We start from the raw sequence: 16,004 nt of genomic DNA, 5'->3' as shown, positions 1-16,004 counted from the left end.
TTGGGATTTGAATGATCCTAGGCAGTTCCTCCATAAACAGGTGGCTGAGAAACACCACAAACAGGTCATGATGTAGCCTCGATTGGTACCTGAGGGTTTACTGTGCCTTGATGTTCTCCTAAACCAATAGGGCTGTCGTTCTTGGGCTATGGTGGGGCTGCCCTCTTCTCTGAGTCTCAGCACCATAACCCTCTCCTTCTCTCAGCACAGCACCTCAGCCTCCAGGCCCACTGATGGATCCGCTGACCAAGGGGTCCTGTGGGAGTCAGCTGGCACAAACCCTCCTTTGGAAAGCGAAGTCATCTCTCTCTTTCGGCATCCAGCCCCTTCAGACTTGGCCAACGAAAGATCCTGAACTAGAGTCCCAGGTCAACCTGTAAGTAAGTAAAAGAGGAGTGTCTTGCTGTGGCCCTTGTTCACCGTCTCTTCACATGGGTAGGGGTGGGACTTGGGAGAACATTCTGCTTCTGAGGTGTCTTCCTTACATATTCGGCAATATTCACTGGGCACCTCCTTTAGCCAAGCTTTGTATGGGGCATGATGAGGAGAGTGGCCCGTTCCTGCCTTGGGGGACTTATAGCTCATAGGCAGATAGTCACTCACGTGTGTTGTTGCAAAGGAGAGTCCTAACAGGCTAGGGAAAGTGCCATGAAATGGACTGTCTGACTCAGTAACTATGCAGGAAAGTTTCTGTGTGTCTGCAGTAGCCTTGTGTAGAAGAGCAGTTATCTTCTCTACCCATCCATATCAGATTGTCTGTGGAAAGAAAAAAAATAACTTCAACACAGAAGAAACATTAATACTAACTGTAAAATACCTACTACATCAGGAGACTTCTAAATGCCTTGGGGTTGCCCTATGCTTTCCTGTATGCTCCAAGGCCTTTGCCATAGGATGTGATATTTTTTCAGATGAAGGTTGAATGAAGGTGTTACAGGAAAGGGAAGCTTAGCTCTTCACGGGAATCAGTGGCACTGAGTTACAGTGATGTGACGACTGACTTCAAGACAGGGGAAATGCATGGTCCATCCAACACATAATTGTCATGTTTGCTGCACCCAGGGTGTCAGGGCAGTCAGGAGCAGGTGGAAGGGCATGGATCCAGGAAGTGTAAGAAACAACTTGGGTCTGAGATCTACCCCTAGGGGCTCTGTGGACCTGGAGGGGATGAAAGGGGACACTTTCAGGTACCTGCCTCCAAGGAACTCACAACATATGGAAGGAGCCAGAGAAGCAAGCTGTAGGGGAACATCAGACAAGGTACTAGGAAGTGAGTATTGTTGGGGAGGGGAGGGGAGCTCAGTGTTGTGGGAGGAGCGTGGTCAGAAGATGAGCACCAAGGCTACTTTGAACATTGGCAAGTGCACAGAAAAGGCTAGCATCTAGGAAAGTGCATCTCAGCATTGTCCACATGTGATAAATTAGCCATTGTTAGCCTGGCCTGTGCATGACAGTCACCTATGGAGAATCTACAGAAGTCTCCACTGTCCCTCCAAAGTGCTGATGTCTAGAATTGGTCATAAGCTCCAGATGATTCTCATCTGTGACTAACATTGAGACAATTGTAGCCACCATGATGAAATAGGCATAGATCAATCCTGAAGCCCCTGCATGCCCCGCTGAGGAATCTAAACCCACTGTTAGGCAGTAGGAGCCATTGATAGCTTCCAGAATCTTCAGAGGAAATGTGAAAGACAATATGCAGAGAGAACTTCCTGATTTCCAGTTTCTAGTGTATCCAAAGGGAAACTGAGTTGAGTCACCACTGCCATTCAAAGCCACACCCATAGCACCATTAATTTACTTCTTTGGCAATTGAAAATTTATTGTTACCTCGATTGAAATAGAGCTTTAAGTTGTACTTTAATACACAATTCACCCAGGGCCTCAGCTACCAACAGTGCCCAAAGAAATAGGGTTGGGCCTCCTACCCCCATTTTTCTATAAGGGCAGGGAATTGGGCATGAAGGTAATCCAAAACCATCCAGCAACAGAGCTCATGTGAGTTAGTTAGTAAGCAGGGCCTGAGAGGTCTCCTTTATAGACTACAAGTTCCACAATGCACCATTTAGTAACATATGAAGGGATGGGTGAAGGTGGTTGGACAGTCAGAAAACTAAATGAAGTAGCCACCCAAGCTGGCAGCTCAGGGGTAGGGGGTGGGGACTGGCTAATACAGTAAGGATCAGGGCCTATTTGGAGGTGGGATGTTAGCTGCTACCCAGTGGACTACATTGCTAGTGGGGTGGCTGAATTCTGCTGGAAAGCAAGTGTTTTGAGGAAGAAGTATTTGAGCTCAGAAGTGTTTTAGAGGAAGGTTAGGATGGACCTGAATATGCATGGGTAGCAGGGAGGTGAGCCTCAGAGTTCTGACTCTGGGCCCTAAGATGTGACAACACAGAGCCTAAGATAGAACCAAACCGAGAGCATGAGGCAAGTGCTATCAAGCTGAAGATCCATGCATATATAGACATTGGGCCTACTTAGGAAAGACTTGGGGAATGTGAAATGGACCTTGCAAGGCAGTAGGAGCCCCCACTTTCTCTCTTCAGTAGAATTAAATAGGCAGAGGTGTATAGGGGTGTTCTAGAAGGCAGTGTCAGCACTGGCAAGGCTCAGGCAGGATGCTCCTGGAGTATGTTTGAGGAATGATGTGTTCTGGCTAGCTCAGCTGTCAAAGAGTAATAGGAAGTCTGCAGAGTCAGAGAGGGACTCACTGGGAGATGGTGACTGAATTTTAGGAGCACTGTGAGGCTCTGAGTGGGTCTTAAGGAGAACAAGTAATTGTTTAAGGTGTGTGTGTGAGAGAGAGAGAAAAGAGAGAGAGAGAGAGAGAGAGAGAGAGAGAGAGAGAGAGAGAGAGAGACTAGTCACATCCCAAGGGTGTTCAAAGAGGAAGTCAGAAGGCTGGTAAAAGATTGACTTGAGGGGGCTGTCAGCTAGTTTAAGTCACAGAAACCTGACTTGGATTAGCTTAAGCAGGAAAGGGGGCAGAAAGCCTCATATAGCCAGGCTGATGACAGCAGCAGATCTGGTGTGTGGCTTCTGGCATAAGGAGATCCAGGGACTGCAGCGCTGTTGTCAGGATGGCTTTCCTTTACTTTCCCGCCCCTGCCTTCACCCCTCATCCCAGCTCTAACTCCTTCACCCATGTGTTCTCACCTGACACCTGCCATGTGACCCCAGGCAGCCCAGATTATCTTTATAGCTTTGGGACTCAGGGGAGAACATTTCTCTCCAGTTAGAAGACTCTGGGGAAGGGCTCTAGTTATCCAGCCTGGGTCACAGGTTCTTCCTGGTCTCCCAGGGAGTGTCCCTCATTAAGGGTCAGTGTGATAGCCTTGGCAAACAGAGCAGCCTTGAAGAAGAAAAGGAGAGGCCAGGAGGCAAGAAGACAAGATGCAACTAGGTCATGAAAGCTGGTGGTAGAAGAGAGGTAGTGTGGCTCACCACAAACATCACTGGGGAGGTTTGGTCAAAAACATAGATGGTGGTGTCTGCTTACTGAGAATTCCTAGAGCTAGGAGCCGGGAATCTGGGCAAAGGTGATACATGCATCAGAAGTCTTAGCAGTGAGAACTGGTTGATTATGTTGATCAGGAAGCCATGACACATTTCTGAGAAGCAAGGCATACTGGGAATGCAGGGGTGCAACTTTCTGGGGTTCTTCTCTTTTCCAGTCTATGATTAATCAGATCATGAGATAAAATTTCTTCACAGAGGTGTTATAGCTCAATCTATGGGGAGACAACAAAGGAAATTGTCAGCAGGATGGCCATTCTGGGCTGTGCTTCCTAAAAGGATGTTAGTCATGAGGGAAGAGGTTGGATTTGGATGTCCCTCTGTTTCCAGCTCTTGTTTGCCAGGTAGTCTTCCCCATTGGGGTAATGGTGCAGTTCTGAGAAGTCTGTAATTCAGACTCAGTTCTCTCCCAGGACTCAGTGATAGTTTACCTTTGATCTTCTGAAGAAAAGTACCATGTATTTGAAAGTTTGTCACCAATACATACTACTGAGCACTGTTTTTTTTTAATGCATGCATTAAAAAATAGCTTTCAAATGCTTTGAAAGACCACACATGTTCCTAATGAAAAGCCACTTCATCTTAAAACACAGTGCTGGGTGATAAGCTTTGGTTGACAGTTAGGTAGTCTATTTTTTGTGTGTGTTTTTACAGGAAAGAGGATATAGGAGATGGCCCTAAACTGAATGACAAGACAGAGTCTAGGAATCCTGTAGTAGAGGCAGGGGAGAGTCTGACTTGAGTGTTTTATGTCTGGGGCTGCAAGGGTGCCCACTGAACATGTCACTGAGGAATTTTTGGGTGAAGAGTTTATCACCTTTAAATCCTTCCAACTACAGGAAGGGACTGGGCTGCTCACGAGACCCCTCTAGTTGCCCACTGTCTCTTGGATCTGCGGCTGCTGGTGGGACTTGTACTTTGCCTCCTGTTTCCATTCCAGAAAACCCACCTGAGTCTTCTAGAGGTTTGTATAGAGGTCTGTCTATCTGTTCCCTGCAGGAGCTTGACAGTCATGAGACAACAGCTCTCTCGGCCACTACCCGAGCAACCATCTGTCCCTCTGCGTGTGCATCTCCCCCCCCAGGGTTGATCAGAGTCTGATCTTGAGGGGAAGCAGAAGGAACCTGTTTGGCTGTAGAACTTGGCCTATTTTTTGCCAGCAAAATACTGACAAGAAGGAAATGTGCATTTTTCTATCTGCCTGACTGCCGTCACTACCTTTCTGACTGCAGTCATGGAGAAGAGAAAGGCCAGGGTGGTTTCCAGCCAACTTTCTCCTGTGTCTTATTCAATTGACTTATCTGCATTGAGTCCCTGCACATGCAAGTAGCCACTAACATTTATGAGGTGACAGTTAAGAGGAAGCAAAGAGGCCAGTTGAGGGGCTTCATAACAATGTGGGTCTATGCTAAAGGAAATAAGAGACACAATGGAAATAACAGAGGGAAGGCAAGACTGGGGGGGGGGGGGACCGCAGGGGTCCACAGGAGTATGCCGATGCCTCATCCATAGTCCTAAAATACCAGAAGCCAAGTAACCAGAGGAGTGACTGGATAAAATAGGACACTTTGATTCAATGGAGTACTACACAGTCATAATAATGCAGGAGACTTACTGGATTAGGAAAAACCACCAAGGTACACCAAGTCAAACTCCAACAAGGTTATAAGGAGTGTGGTGTATGCACTTATGACTTGTTTTCCATGGAAGATGCTCGTAGGAAACTTGGGCTCCTGCAGACAGCAAAATCTTTGCATGTATGGGCATAGTTTGCTTATAACGTATGTATCTCCTTCCTTGTTCATCATGTCTTCCCGACACCACTCATAAACCCTATGTAAATGCTGTGTAAATGTGTGCTGTATTATTTAGAAAATGAGAAAGGGGTCTGTCCATGTTCAGTACTGATGCTGAGACAATTTGGGGTAGGGATCATAGATATTTTCAACCCACATTTGGTTGAATAGATGTGAACCTGTACGTGCAGAAGCTAGTTGGACTGTGCTGCCATTTGTGCCAAGAGGAGGAAAGAGTGGGCTGGCAGATGGTTTAGTGGGAAAAGCACTTGCCACACAAGTGTACTTCAGAGGTAAGCATGGTGGCTTGCTTATAACCCCGTACTCATAAAGTGGAGACAGAAGATTCCTGGAGCAAACTGGCTAAAATAGACAAATCAGTGAGCTCTGGGTTCAACTGAGAGGCTTTGCTTTGATATATAATATGGAGAGTGGTTGAAGAAGATACCTGATGTAAACCTCTGGTCTCCACAGGCATGCCCACACACAAGTACTCGCATGTGTATACACATCCACACACATGTGAACTTGTACATGCACCACATATGCAGAACAAGAGGTGGAAGGACAGGTGGAATTGCTCAGTGAGTAACACTTTTGCTGTGCAAGCCTGGCAGCACATGGATTCCATCCTCAGGATCCACATAAAAACGGAAGGGGAAAGCCAAGTCCACAAAGTTTCATCTGGCCTCCACACATTACCCCTCAAACATACCAAAACACACAGCCATGATAAATTAGAAGGAAGTAAAAGAAGGTGGATTTGTATTTCTCTTCTTTGTGAGTGTGGACAGCAGGATGTCTGGCAATAAGATGAGCAGCCATCCATGTTGCTGTGGGCAGGGCAGATGGGGCAGGGGAAGGGAGGCTTTTCTGCTCTCATCTGTGTGTTGCTGAGATTTGAAGAAGGTGCACATACTGCCCCTTTGAAGAACAAAATCCATATACACAGATACTAGCACATGGTTTTGAAAAGTTGATGCTGCAGAGGGAACTAGCTCCATGCTGATAGGAAAGAAGAGACCTCAGGTGGCAGGACATACGTAGTAGTCTGGCTCATGAGATCAGGACAGAGTCTGATTTAGGGTGTGCTATGTTCAGAGGGGCTGCTAGGGTATGTGTTGACCTGTGTTTAGCAGTTGAAAGTTATAGTTTGCAGATGGAAAGATCTGAGCTCGGTTTTGCTGTGAGGAGTTACATTAGCACTGAGGTCACATTTGTAGGCCCAGAGGTGATGAAGTGCACAGGGAGGGAGGGAGGGAAGTGGCCTGAGTTGAAGTGGGAAGGCAAGTCACTGACATGGAGTTAAAGATGCTGCTGACTGAAACCCACAGAAAGGACTCACTTGATACTGCTTTGTGTGACCTAAAAACAGGCAAGAAGATGGCCTTGCTCTCTGTGAGGACAACCTGGCCCCTTTCTGGATGCCCAGAGCTCAGGACTGAGCTCTGCAGCCCCTGCAGGAATAACCTCCAAAAGCTACCATTTCTCCCTAAGGAGGTTATACCACTGCTAAGAATGGCACTCCTTTGACTATTCAAGTCACGCCCTTTTCAGTTTTATACTCCATAAGGACCAGAAACCCACTTGGGGTGCTGTCAGTACAGAACCAGAACATCATAAGGACATAGTGTGAATACTGATCACGCAGTAGTGTGCCTTTTTATGTCAGTGGCCCCACCCAAAATTCACCTTACAGCATTTATTTCTGTAAATCTTGCTTTGACCTTAGGGAGTGGCTTGCTGTTTCTTGTTGTCTCTTAAAGCAGTGTATGTTCTTAGTTCTAATACTTACTTCTGTCTCCTGTCTTTCTGTGTGATCAATTTATCTGTTTACTCTGAAGAACATCCTCTCTTCTCCCAAACACCCTGTGCTGTGAGTTTTCTAGTTTCATTTTCTTCAGAGTCCCTGGGACAGAGCAGCCTAAAGAGCAAGTGCTATGGAAAGCATTTTAGGCTCACATGTGATCTGTAAAAGCACCAAGAAAGAGCCGCTTTCCCCACAGCGTGGTCTGGGCGTGCCTAGAGGGAAACTGAGCATAGATCAGCATGCAGTAGATCTAATCCAGTCCACACACCCAAAATACAATACCAAAACCATTTTGAAAGGTAGTCTAGGGCCATCTCTCTCCTCAGTTACTCAAGGCAAGATTCATGTCAGTTCAGCAAACTGTGTTATGTTTGAGACTACATTTTGACATATTGGGATTGACCACAGAGGGGTCACAATGCCACTTTGACATAAGGAATAATTTGAGCTGAAGGTAACTGAGAAAAAAACAAATGTAGGAAGCTCTCTCCCTGTCTCTAAGGAAAGCAGGGCCTTTATCTCCCCATGTGAAACTGCCCCTCCTCTCTCCTGAGCCGAGAGGACGGCTGTTCTCAAAATGGAGACTGAAAATGAGTCTGCATAAACAAGCCTCACCAAAGAGCCCAGCCCACCATCCGTTTTCTACATGCTCACCAGTGTCCACATGGAAGTGTCAAACCTCTCTCGTTTTGTCTCCTCACCACACTATGTTAAAAGTGATAATAGGTTCCCAGATCTAATCATTTCTTTGGGCTTTCTTCCTTTCCTTTCTTTCAAGCCTCCATTTGTATAGAATTAAAAGTGGCTGTGTTTGCCTCTGCTAATCCCTTACTCTAGCTTTGGCCAGTTCAATTTGCAGGCATCAGGTAGAGAACATACAGAGTGAGAAAGAAAAATGTCCTCCCTGACATCTAGGGACTTTCCCAAAGTGACCATCTGTATATAAATTTTAACTTTCCTACATTTTCCACAAACTATGACACCATCATAAGTTCTTTCATATGCATCTTCTCATTAAATTCAACAGAAAATGTTGTGATCAACACTTGTTAAATTAGTTCATTGATCAAATCTGTTGTCATTACTGGTGCCCATGAAGTGGCTGTTTCTTGCCAAAGGTCATGGCATTAGTTACTTGTGGACTAGACAGAGATAAATATTATCAGGCAACCTTTATGAGTATATAATGCCTCCAAATGTATAGATACTAGTTCATTTAAGTCTTGTTTCCTAGTTCTGTTTTGTTTGCATGACTTTAGATTTTTCATTAAGCTATAATTTATATGTATGAAACCTAAGAACTGGCCCCCACCCCCAGTCAGGGTTTCTCTGTGTAGCCCTGGCTGTCCTGGATTTACTCTGTAGACCAGGCTGGCCCTCAAACTCAGAGATCCACCTACTTCTGCCTCCTGAGTGCTGGGACTAAAGGACTACCACCACTGCCCAGGAAAAACACAAGATTCTGAAGCAGATCAGCTGGGTTCATTCTGATGTTGCAGGTTATTGAATTCCTAGTGTTGTATCAGGTGCATTGCCTCTTAGGAAAGCCACCAGTCCCAACACCAGCTTTATTTGGTGAAGTGACATTTGGCCATTGTGATAGCTCACACTGTCTGTTCTTTGTTCAGTCACACTACTGGTCTGGTATTAACATCTGAAATGCTTTTGTTTTGATTAATCTGAGGCACTTATAATATTTTCATGTCTGATTCAAAATAAAATTTCATGTCTACACTGTGTAACTCAGCTCCCTCCAACGATCTGTGGAGTCATGAGCACAGGGATGGGCTCTGACTCTATAGAGAGGGCTCTGAAATGCTCTGTGGGTCTGTCCTGTCCCATCCTTAGTCATTTCTGCAGTGTGGTTGACCTGTCTCCAGTGTTACTCCCAACCTCCCATGCAGGAGAAACCTCCAGGGCATGGCAGCTTTCATGTATGAGAAAGACTGCCATAAAAGTGACCTTAATTTGTTTTGTGCAACCTCAAAGGACTGGCTGTCCTGCATGCACACATTCATTCATTGACCCACTCAACCATTATTAAAACAAATAAACAAAACCCCTACTAAGGGACAACTCTGCCAGGTTTATGTCAAATGCTAAGGATTCAGCCTTGAACAAAAGCAAGATAAAATTCTGGTGGAGAGACAGATGTTAATCAAATCTCTTTTTGTAATTTCTAGCCTAGGGAAAGGGGTATGGAGAAGGCAAAGTTTGGAGAGGACTCTCTAGGTACCCTAAGGCAAGAAGAAACTCAGCAAGTTTAAGAAAGGGAGGAAGGCTGTGTGGCTGGAGGGCTGGAGGGAGAGGGGAGCAGAGCCAGACTAGACAGGTGGCTGGGGGCGTCAGTGATGGCGAGGAAGTTTAGGAAAAATGAAAGGGTGTAGATTTAGGACCAGCTGGCGGAAATTAAGCTGCAATGCATTTCAACTTGATGTAGAGAAAACCTGTTTAACAGGAAGAATGGAGACCCTCGGGCCAGAGTGTGGGTAAACAGAGCTTTTTGAAGTAGCTGGTAAGGATCACTCAATCGCAGACACTGGGGTGGACGCCAGATGGTGCCTAAGTCTCTGGACCTGGGAATCTCTGGAATTCAACCCCTCCATCCCACCCAAGAAAAGGAGACAGAGAGGGGTGGTTTGTGGGGTTTCATAGAGAAATGCCTTGTGCTGGCATCCAGTGGGTGAGAAAGGCGGCTGTCAGTGTTGTGCAGGCTGTAATAGCATCGTGGATGGAATATATTTTTGTTAAAGTTGCAGGTGCGTAAGATCCCACTCCTGAAGCTGCATATCAAAGAGCTGGCATTGCAAACTGGGCATTTCTATATTTAAGCAAAAAAATACTCTTAGAGCAAACTTTAAAACTTTTGCAAGGAAAGAGTGAGACTGCACATCATGGTGGTGCATTTTATATGTTAGAAAAATTAAGACCATAATGGAAGAGATTAAAAATATCTAGGTTCACTTTTGAGATCTTTTTCAACCTGATTAATGAAGAGACCAAGCACAAATGGAATGATTTTCTTTGGCTTACACATCCAAGTCATGGTCCGTCAGTGATGGACATCAGGGAAGGAACCTGGAGGCAGGAAGCAAAGTAGAAACCGTGAGCTGCTGTGCTGCTGACTGACTTGCTCACTGGATGCTCAACTATCTTTCTCACACAGCCCAGGCCCTGGCGATGGTGCTGCCCATGGCAGGCTAGCCCTTCCCACATCAGTCATCAGTGAAGACAGACTCTCACAGGCATGGCTGCAGGCAGTCTCACTGAGGCAGTTTCTAGTTGAGGTTTCCCCTTCCCAGGTGACTCTGAATTGTGTCAAGTTGACAGTGAAAACTAACCAGAACAGAGGTATTTTCTCAAAGATTCAGGCAGCTAAGGGAGGTGGTTAGCAACATAGATGTTGGCTGATTATAGTTTTTATATTAACACTTGGTCATAGAGTGTATAGATGCCAGAGTGGAACAATGTTTCTTCCAAACATACTATACTCTGAGCCAAAAAGCCCTCTGGTCTTGACTTCACATAAGCCAACATTGTCATTGAAAAGTTGGGTCTTGAGCTGAGGAGTGTGTAACAGAGTGGATGTGCTAGTGACAGGCACTTGGCAAGCATCCTTGGAAGTCCTATGGGCTGTAGACTCTGAGGTTGTGTGTGCGTGCACACACGCGCACATGTGCGTGCACATGCATGCTTGTATATGTGCACATGAGTGTGGATGCCAGAAGTCAATATAAGTTGTCTTCCTCTGATGGTGGTTGTCTTTTTTTTTTTTTTTTAAAGGCAGAGTCTCTCACTAAACCTAGCTGACCAGTGAGCTCTGGGGATCCACCCGTCTCTACCCTTGCAGCGCTGGGTTACAGATGTGTATTACTATGCTAGGTTTTCATGTGCTGGGTTACAGATGTGTGCAGCTGTGCTAGGTTTTAACATGGGTGAATGTAAGTTCTCATACTTGTGTGGCAAGCACTTTACCCACTGAGCTCGTGCCCTCCAGTGTCAGATACAGGGGTTTTGTTTCTTTTGTTGTTGTGTTGTGTTGTAATGATGATCTCTTTTTGAGACAGGGTCTCCCTATGTAGCCTTGTCTGGCCTGATCCTTGCTATGTAGACCAGGCTGCCCTCAAACTCATAGAGAGAAAGAGATGGGGGGAGGCATATCCATGGGTGCCTTTTGAGGCTAGAAAAAAGTGTCAGATTCCCTGGAACTGGGGTTACAGGTGGTCATGAGCCACTTATGGGGGTGTTGGGAACCAAACTTGGGTCTTCTGGAAGAACAGCGAACATTCTTAGCCACTAAGCTATGTCTCCAGCACTACAGTGTTTTTGTTTTGTTTTATTAAACTGTTCTTTTTCTTTGAAGTGGGATTTTGCACTGGCCTTGAACTGCTGACCTCCAGCATTCTGATTGCCCAGCCTACCAGGAAGCTAGAGCTATGGCTGTGTCTCACTGTACCCAATAGTTTTAGTTAAACTGTTTTGTCGTATAATCAGATTTGTATTCAGCTGTGAGAACTAACACAGAGAATGCTGTTGGAAACATCTTGCATGACTATAAAGTACAGCATTATACAGCATCTCAGGCAGGAAACAGAGATGGAACCTACTGGTTTTGCTTAAACCACCCCAGTTCTACATGCAGTTTGATCTCATGGTTAAAGGACTGTATCCAGCACCACAGATAAGAAGCAGGATAGTTCCATCCCCATGGTGGGGCTGTGATAACCAGAACCCTGTCATTTCAAGGATGCTAAATAAAGCCAGGATTAGGGGTGCATAGGTATACTCCCAGGACTCAAGAGTGGAGACAGAAGGACCAAGAATTCAATGTTATCCTTAGCTACATAGTGAGTTCAAGACAAGCATGGGCTATATAAGGCACGGTAACAAACAAAGAAAAATGTAAGTATAATTGTAGTGAGTGAAACCTTTGGGAGTGGCTAAATCCACTCACCATAGCTCTCTAAACAGTCACCCACATTGTTGTGCACAGTGGATTTAGTCCTTTGAATTGGTAAATAGTATTCCAAGGTGTAGCTATGTTACAGATTGTTTTATTCTTTGCCTCTAGGAAGACATCTGGATTGTCTCTAGTTTGAAGCTATTATTAATAAACATAAACTGAATGTGTTTCATACAGGTTTTGTGTGTATAATATTTTCATTCTTCTGGAATAAATGCCCCCAGTATAATTGCAGGATCATATGGTAGCTGCATATCTCATTTAACCAAAAATGGCCTCTGCTGCAGTGAGCAGGTGTGGAAGCCTCTTCACACCTTCTGCAGAATTGGTGGTGGTCACCACTTTTCATTCCAGATCAGCAGTTTTAAAGACTGGTAGAGGCTGTTAGCGAGGAGGTCTGTGCAGTGATTTATTACAGGCCTCTTTTTTTCCCACTTTTTTTAATTGGATATTTTATTTACATTTCAGATGCCATCCCCTTTCCCCATTTCCCCTCCCTAGAAAACCCCTATCCCATACCCCCTTCTCCTTTTTGCTTTTATACAATTTTTTAAATGTCAACCAAAGGCTTTATAAGTTTGTTAATGCTCAATATCAATCAGAAGTGTAACCTAATACCCAACCTAGATATATCAACTATCTTTGACTGGCAGAGACATGTGAGCATCTGCCTCCATGTCTGGCCCCCCTCTCTCTTTCTCTCTCATCACCTAGCTCCTCCTCTCCTTCTCTTCCTCCTCTCCTTACTCCTTCTCTCTGTACTCCTCCCACCTTAACTCCTCCTACATATCACCCTTCCTGTTAAAATAAAACTTTCTCTCAAAATACAGCTAGAGCATAACTATACTAATTTATGTCAGTAAGGTGCAAGATAGACCTAATACCCAGTCCATCATTTTGTTGACTAAGCAGAACCTCTGTCATCTCTCCTAAATAAAAGACTTAGTTCTGAACCTGGCTTTTTTTTTTTTTTCTTGGCTTTAGAATGAATGTCAGCTGAAAACTATCCTCTCAAATCTTTTCTCTGAAAGTAAATAGCAAGGATTGGCTATGGGACTATAAATTTTCAACCTCATCAGAAATCCAGAATGACTGAGTTAACTGAGATTATGGGAAGCACAAAGCATAGCTTCTAAAACATAGCCAATTTATAGAGACCGCTGAACACCTGGACAGTCCCTATACTACAGAATGTTGGAGCATCTGATCTTCAGCCTTCTGGCCCAGGATCATCTGACAGACCTAGTGATGCAGAATATTAAGGGCTGATTACTCTGTCTTGGCAGATATAATCAGTCGACAGTATTTTGTCTATTACAGGCCTCTTTATGCTAAGGAACCAGAGTTCAAAGGAACTCTGGGTACATGCCTTTCTCAGAACTTAGTGGATACATAAATATTATGTGGAGAATGTATTTCAAAGTGTTCAAGGGGAAAAAAGGGGATTAGCAAGCTGGAGAGATGGCTCAACAGTTAAGAGCACAGTCTGCTCTTCTAGAGGACCAGAGTTCAATTCCCAGCACCCACATGGCATCTCATGGTCATCTATAACTCCAGTCCAGAGTACCCAATGTCCTCTTCTAGCCTCTTAGGGAATGCACACATGTGATACACATACATGTATGTGTAAAAAAACACCCATGCACACTAAAAAATAAAAATTAAAAATAAAATAATCAAAGGGCCCTGAGTTGGGGGATGCATTCACTCCAGAAACCTTCCTCCTTGCTTCCTACTTTCTGATATATCCCAGGCCTTCACTAGAAGTCTTGTATGTCATCATTAGAAATTAATGTACAATCACATCTCTGCTTTTCTGTGTCTGCTATTATATTTCAGAAAGCAAGACAACTGGTCTTTTATATACCATGCTATTTTGGTACCTGTTGGTAGGAACCCTGGATTCCTTCCAAGCCTCAGTCTGTAGTCTGGCACCATTAAAAAGTTTACTTGGCCTTCAGTGGGGGAGCCTTTCCATCTGTGTCCTGCCATGTGTTTGTCGGGGGCTAAGGCCTATGTTGAAGCTCTCGGCAGTGAACTCTCCTACTGGTGAACTTCAGAAAACTGCCTGGTGTTCCTCACAAAGTCTCATCACTGACCTAGAGAGAGTATTTATTGATGCTGATGATTTTAATCATTAACTGGGTCTGAGACCCAGTTCCTGTGGCTGCATGGGTTTGAGCAGTTGTGAGGGTTGGTACTGATCTCAGGGCCAGCAGGGGTTGTGGGGAGCTTCCCCTTGGGAATGACCCATCTCCCCTTGTCTTCTTACTCAGTCTTAGCAGCTCTTGACTCTGCAGAGGGCCTGATCCTGCTTTCCAGGAATCTGACTTACATAATAGCAGCTGCTCTAGCCTGGGTGTGGAGCAGAAGGCTTTGCTTCCATCCTAGGCCATATGTAGAGACTTACCATGGAGGTCCTCCACACTGTTCAAGCTTCCAAAGTGTGATCCAGCATCCTTACACATCAATTTTCTGAAACAGAAGGGTTTCTATTTAGAGCCTGGACAGCATGGCACATAAGGAGTTGGAAGCTTCCTGGTTCCTGTCTGCACCTGCCTAGTTCTGGTGGCCCATTCTAACCAGGCTTCACTTGTCTTTTCTCCTGTCATGGCAACAGTAGGTCTTGAGTATTTTCTAACTGAAGTCACCCTGCTAGGCCAACACTCTTAAGGAGGAGATAGGTGCCAACATGGATACATTCCCCTTAGTCTAGTCCCAGGAAACCTGCCACTCGGACCAGGCTCTCTTCCTACTGATGCATGAGGGAAGGAGTTTATTTAAAAGTCTTTTAAAGATTAATTATTTATGCCAAGTTCCTCTTCTTGGATCTCTCTAAACACCTGAGAGAAACTGAGATTAATAATTGAGGCGATAATAATAGCAAGCACTCAGATGAGCGTTCATGTAGTGTAACTTAGCATATTGGCTGCTCGTCCTTATGGAGTCTTTGTAATCCTCTTCATCAGGATATTTTCACCCACAATTCAAAGATGAGGGAACTGATGTCCAGAAAGGCTAGGAGCCCAGGTCTGTGGCTGCAGCAGTGCTTGGAGGGAGAACACCCACCTTCTCCCATCGACAGGAACCTAGGCCTGGTGCTTCCTTATGAACATACTATAGCATGGTTACCAGGTTTCCCAGGGATTCCAGAAGCATCTGGAAGAGCAGTTTTCAAAGCATCCCCTGTGGCCACCTGCAATGGAATTCCCTAGGCTGCTTGCTTGGCTGGCAGATGGGCTGAACATGATTCTCTGTGTTCAGAGACCTGGTTTCTGGGACCAGGACCAGGAATCTGCATTACTGCAGAGCTTTCCAGGGAAGTCAGGTTGAGTGTTTTGTAGATATTAAGGCCCTGAGACCAACTGTAGGGATTCATGAGACCACTACAAGGGATGACAGTGTGGCTTTTGTTTGTTTTCTTTCAAGAGCCACTTAGTAAAGCTGGAGTTTTATAAGCCATCAGGGTGTCTGTTGGAACTACTTAAGTCCACTGCTGTAATGCCACAGCAGATGGACAGTCCGTAACCCGTGGGTGTGGCTGTATTCCAAGAAAACTGCTTTCAAAGCAGACAGTGGATTGCTATCCTGACATAGAGTCATCCTGGTCTGTGCATCTTCTCCATCCCCCTCTACAGAAGTTACTTTACACTTCTTGCTAGCTGCCGAGCTTGCTCATGGTGGGAACTGGGCATGAATCCTATTGCTTAGGTTGTAGTGGATCATTCAAAGCAGCTATGTCGGAAAGCCCCTCCTCTCCAGGCATTCCACACAAAACGTTACTTATTATGGTGAGACCAGTGGTACAGGCCTGTTATTCAGCTATTTTGGAGGCTGAGGGAGGAAGATCCAAGTTCAAAGCCAGTCTCGGTAACTTAAAAAGACTCTATTCCAAAATAGAAAATTAATACAC

General features: G+C 45.1%; 1 protein-coding gene across 7 annotated transcripts in view; it reads left to right on the top strand.

The window, feature by feature from the left end:
- Garnl3 (GTPase activating Rap/RanGAP domain like 3) overlaps positions 1 to 16,004 on the top strand; it is a 144,364-nt gene that overhangs the window by 22,767 nt on the left and 105,593 nt on the right. For 5 of the 7 annotated variants that reach the window (XM_076928519.1, XM_076928524.1, XM_076928520.1 and 2 more), the window contains exon 2: positions 206 to 376. In XM_076928519.1, coding sequence (XP_076784634.1) covers positions 234 to 376 — 143 coding nt within the window. In that variant the 5' untranslated portion in view covers positions 206 to 233. Of the gene's footprint in view, positions 1 to 205; positions 381 to 16,004 lie in introns of all 7 variants that reach the window. The other 2 variants (XM_076928525.1, XM_076928523.1) reach the window with 2 other exon arrangements.

Source organism: Arvicanthis niloticus, chromosome 2 (assembly GCF_011762505.2).
Source record: "Arvicanthis niloticus isolate mArvNil1 chromosome 2, mArvNil1.pat.X, whole genome shotgun sequence".
NCBI classification, from domain to species: domain Eukaryota; kingdom Metazoa; phylum Chordata; class Mammalia; order Rodentia; family Muridae; genus Arvicanthis; species Arvicanthis niloticus.
Note: the sequence above shows the minus strand (reverse complement) of the source record. Positions and strands in the feature narration are given on the sequence as shown.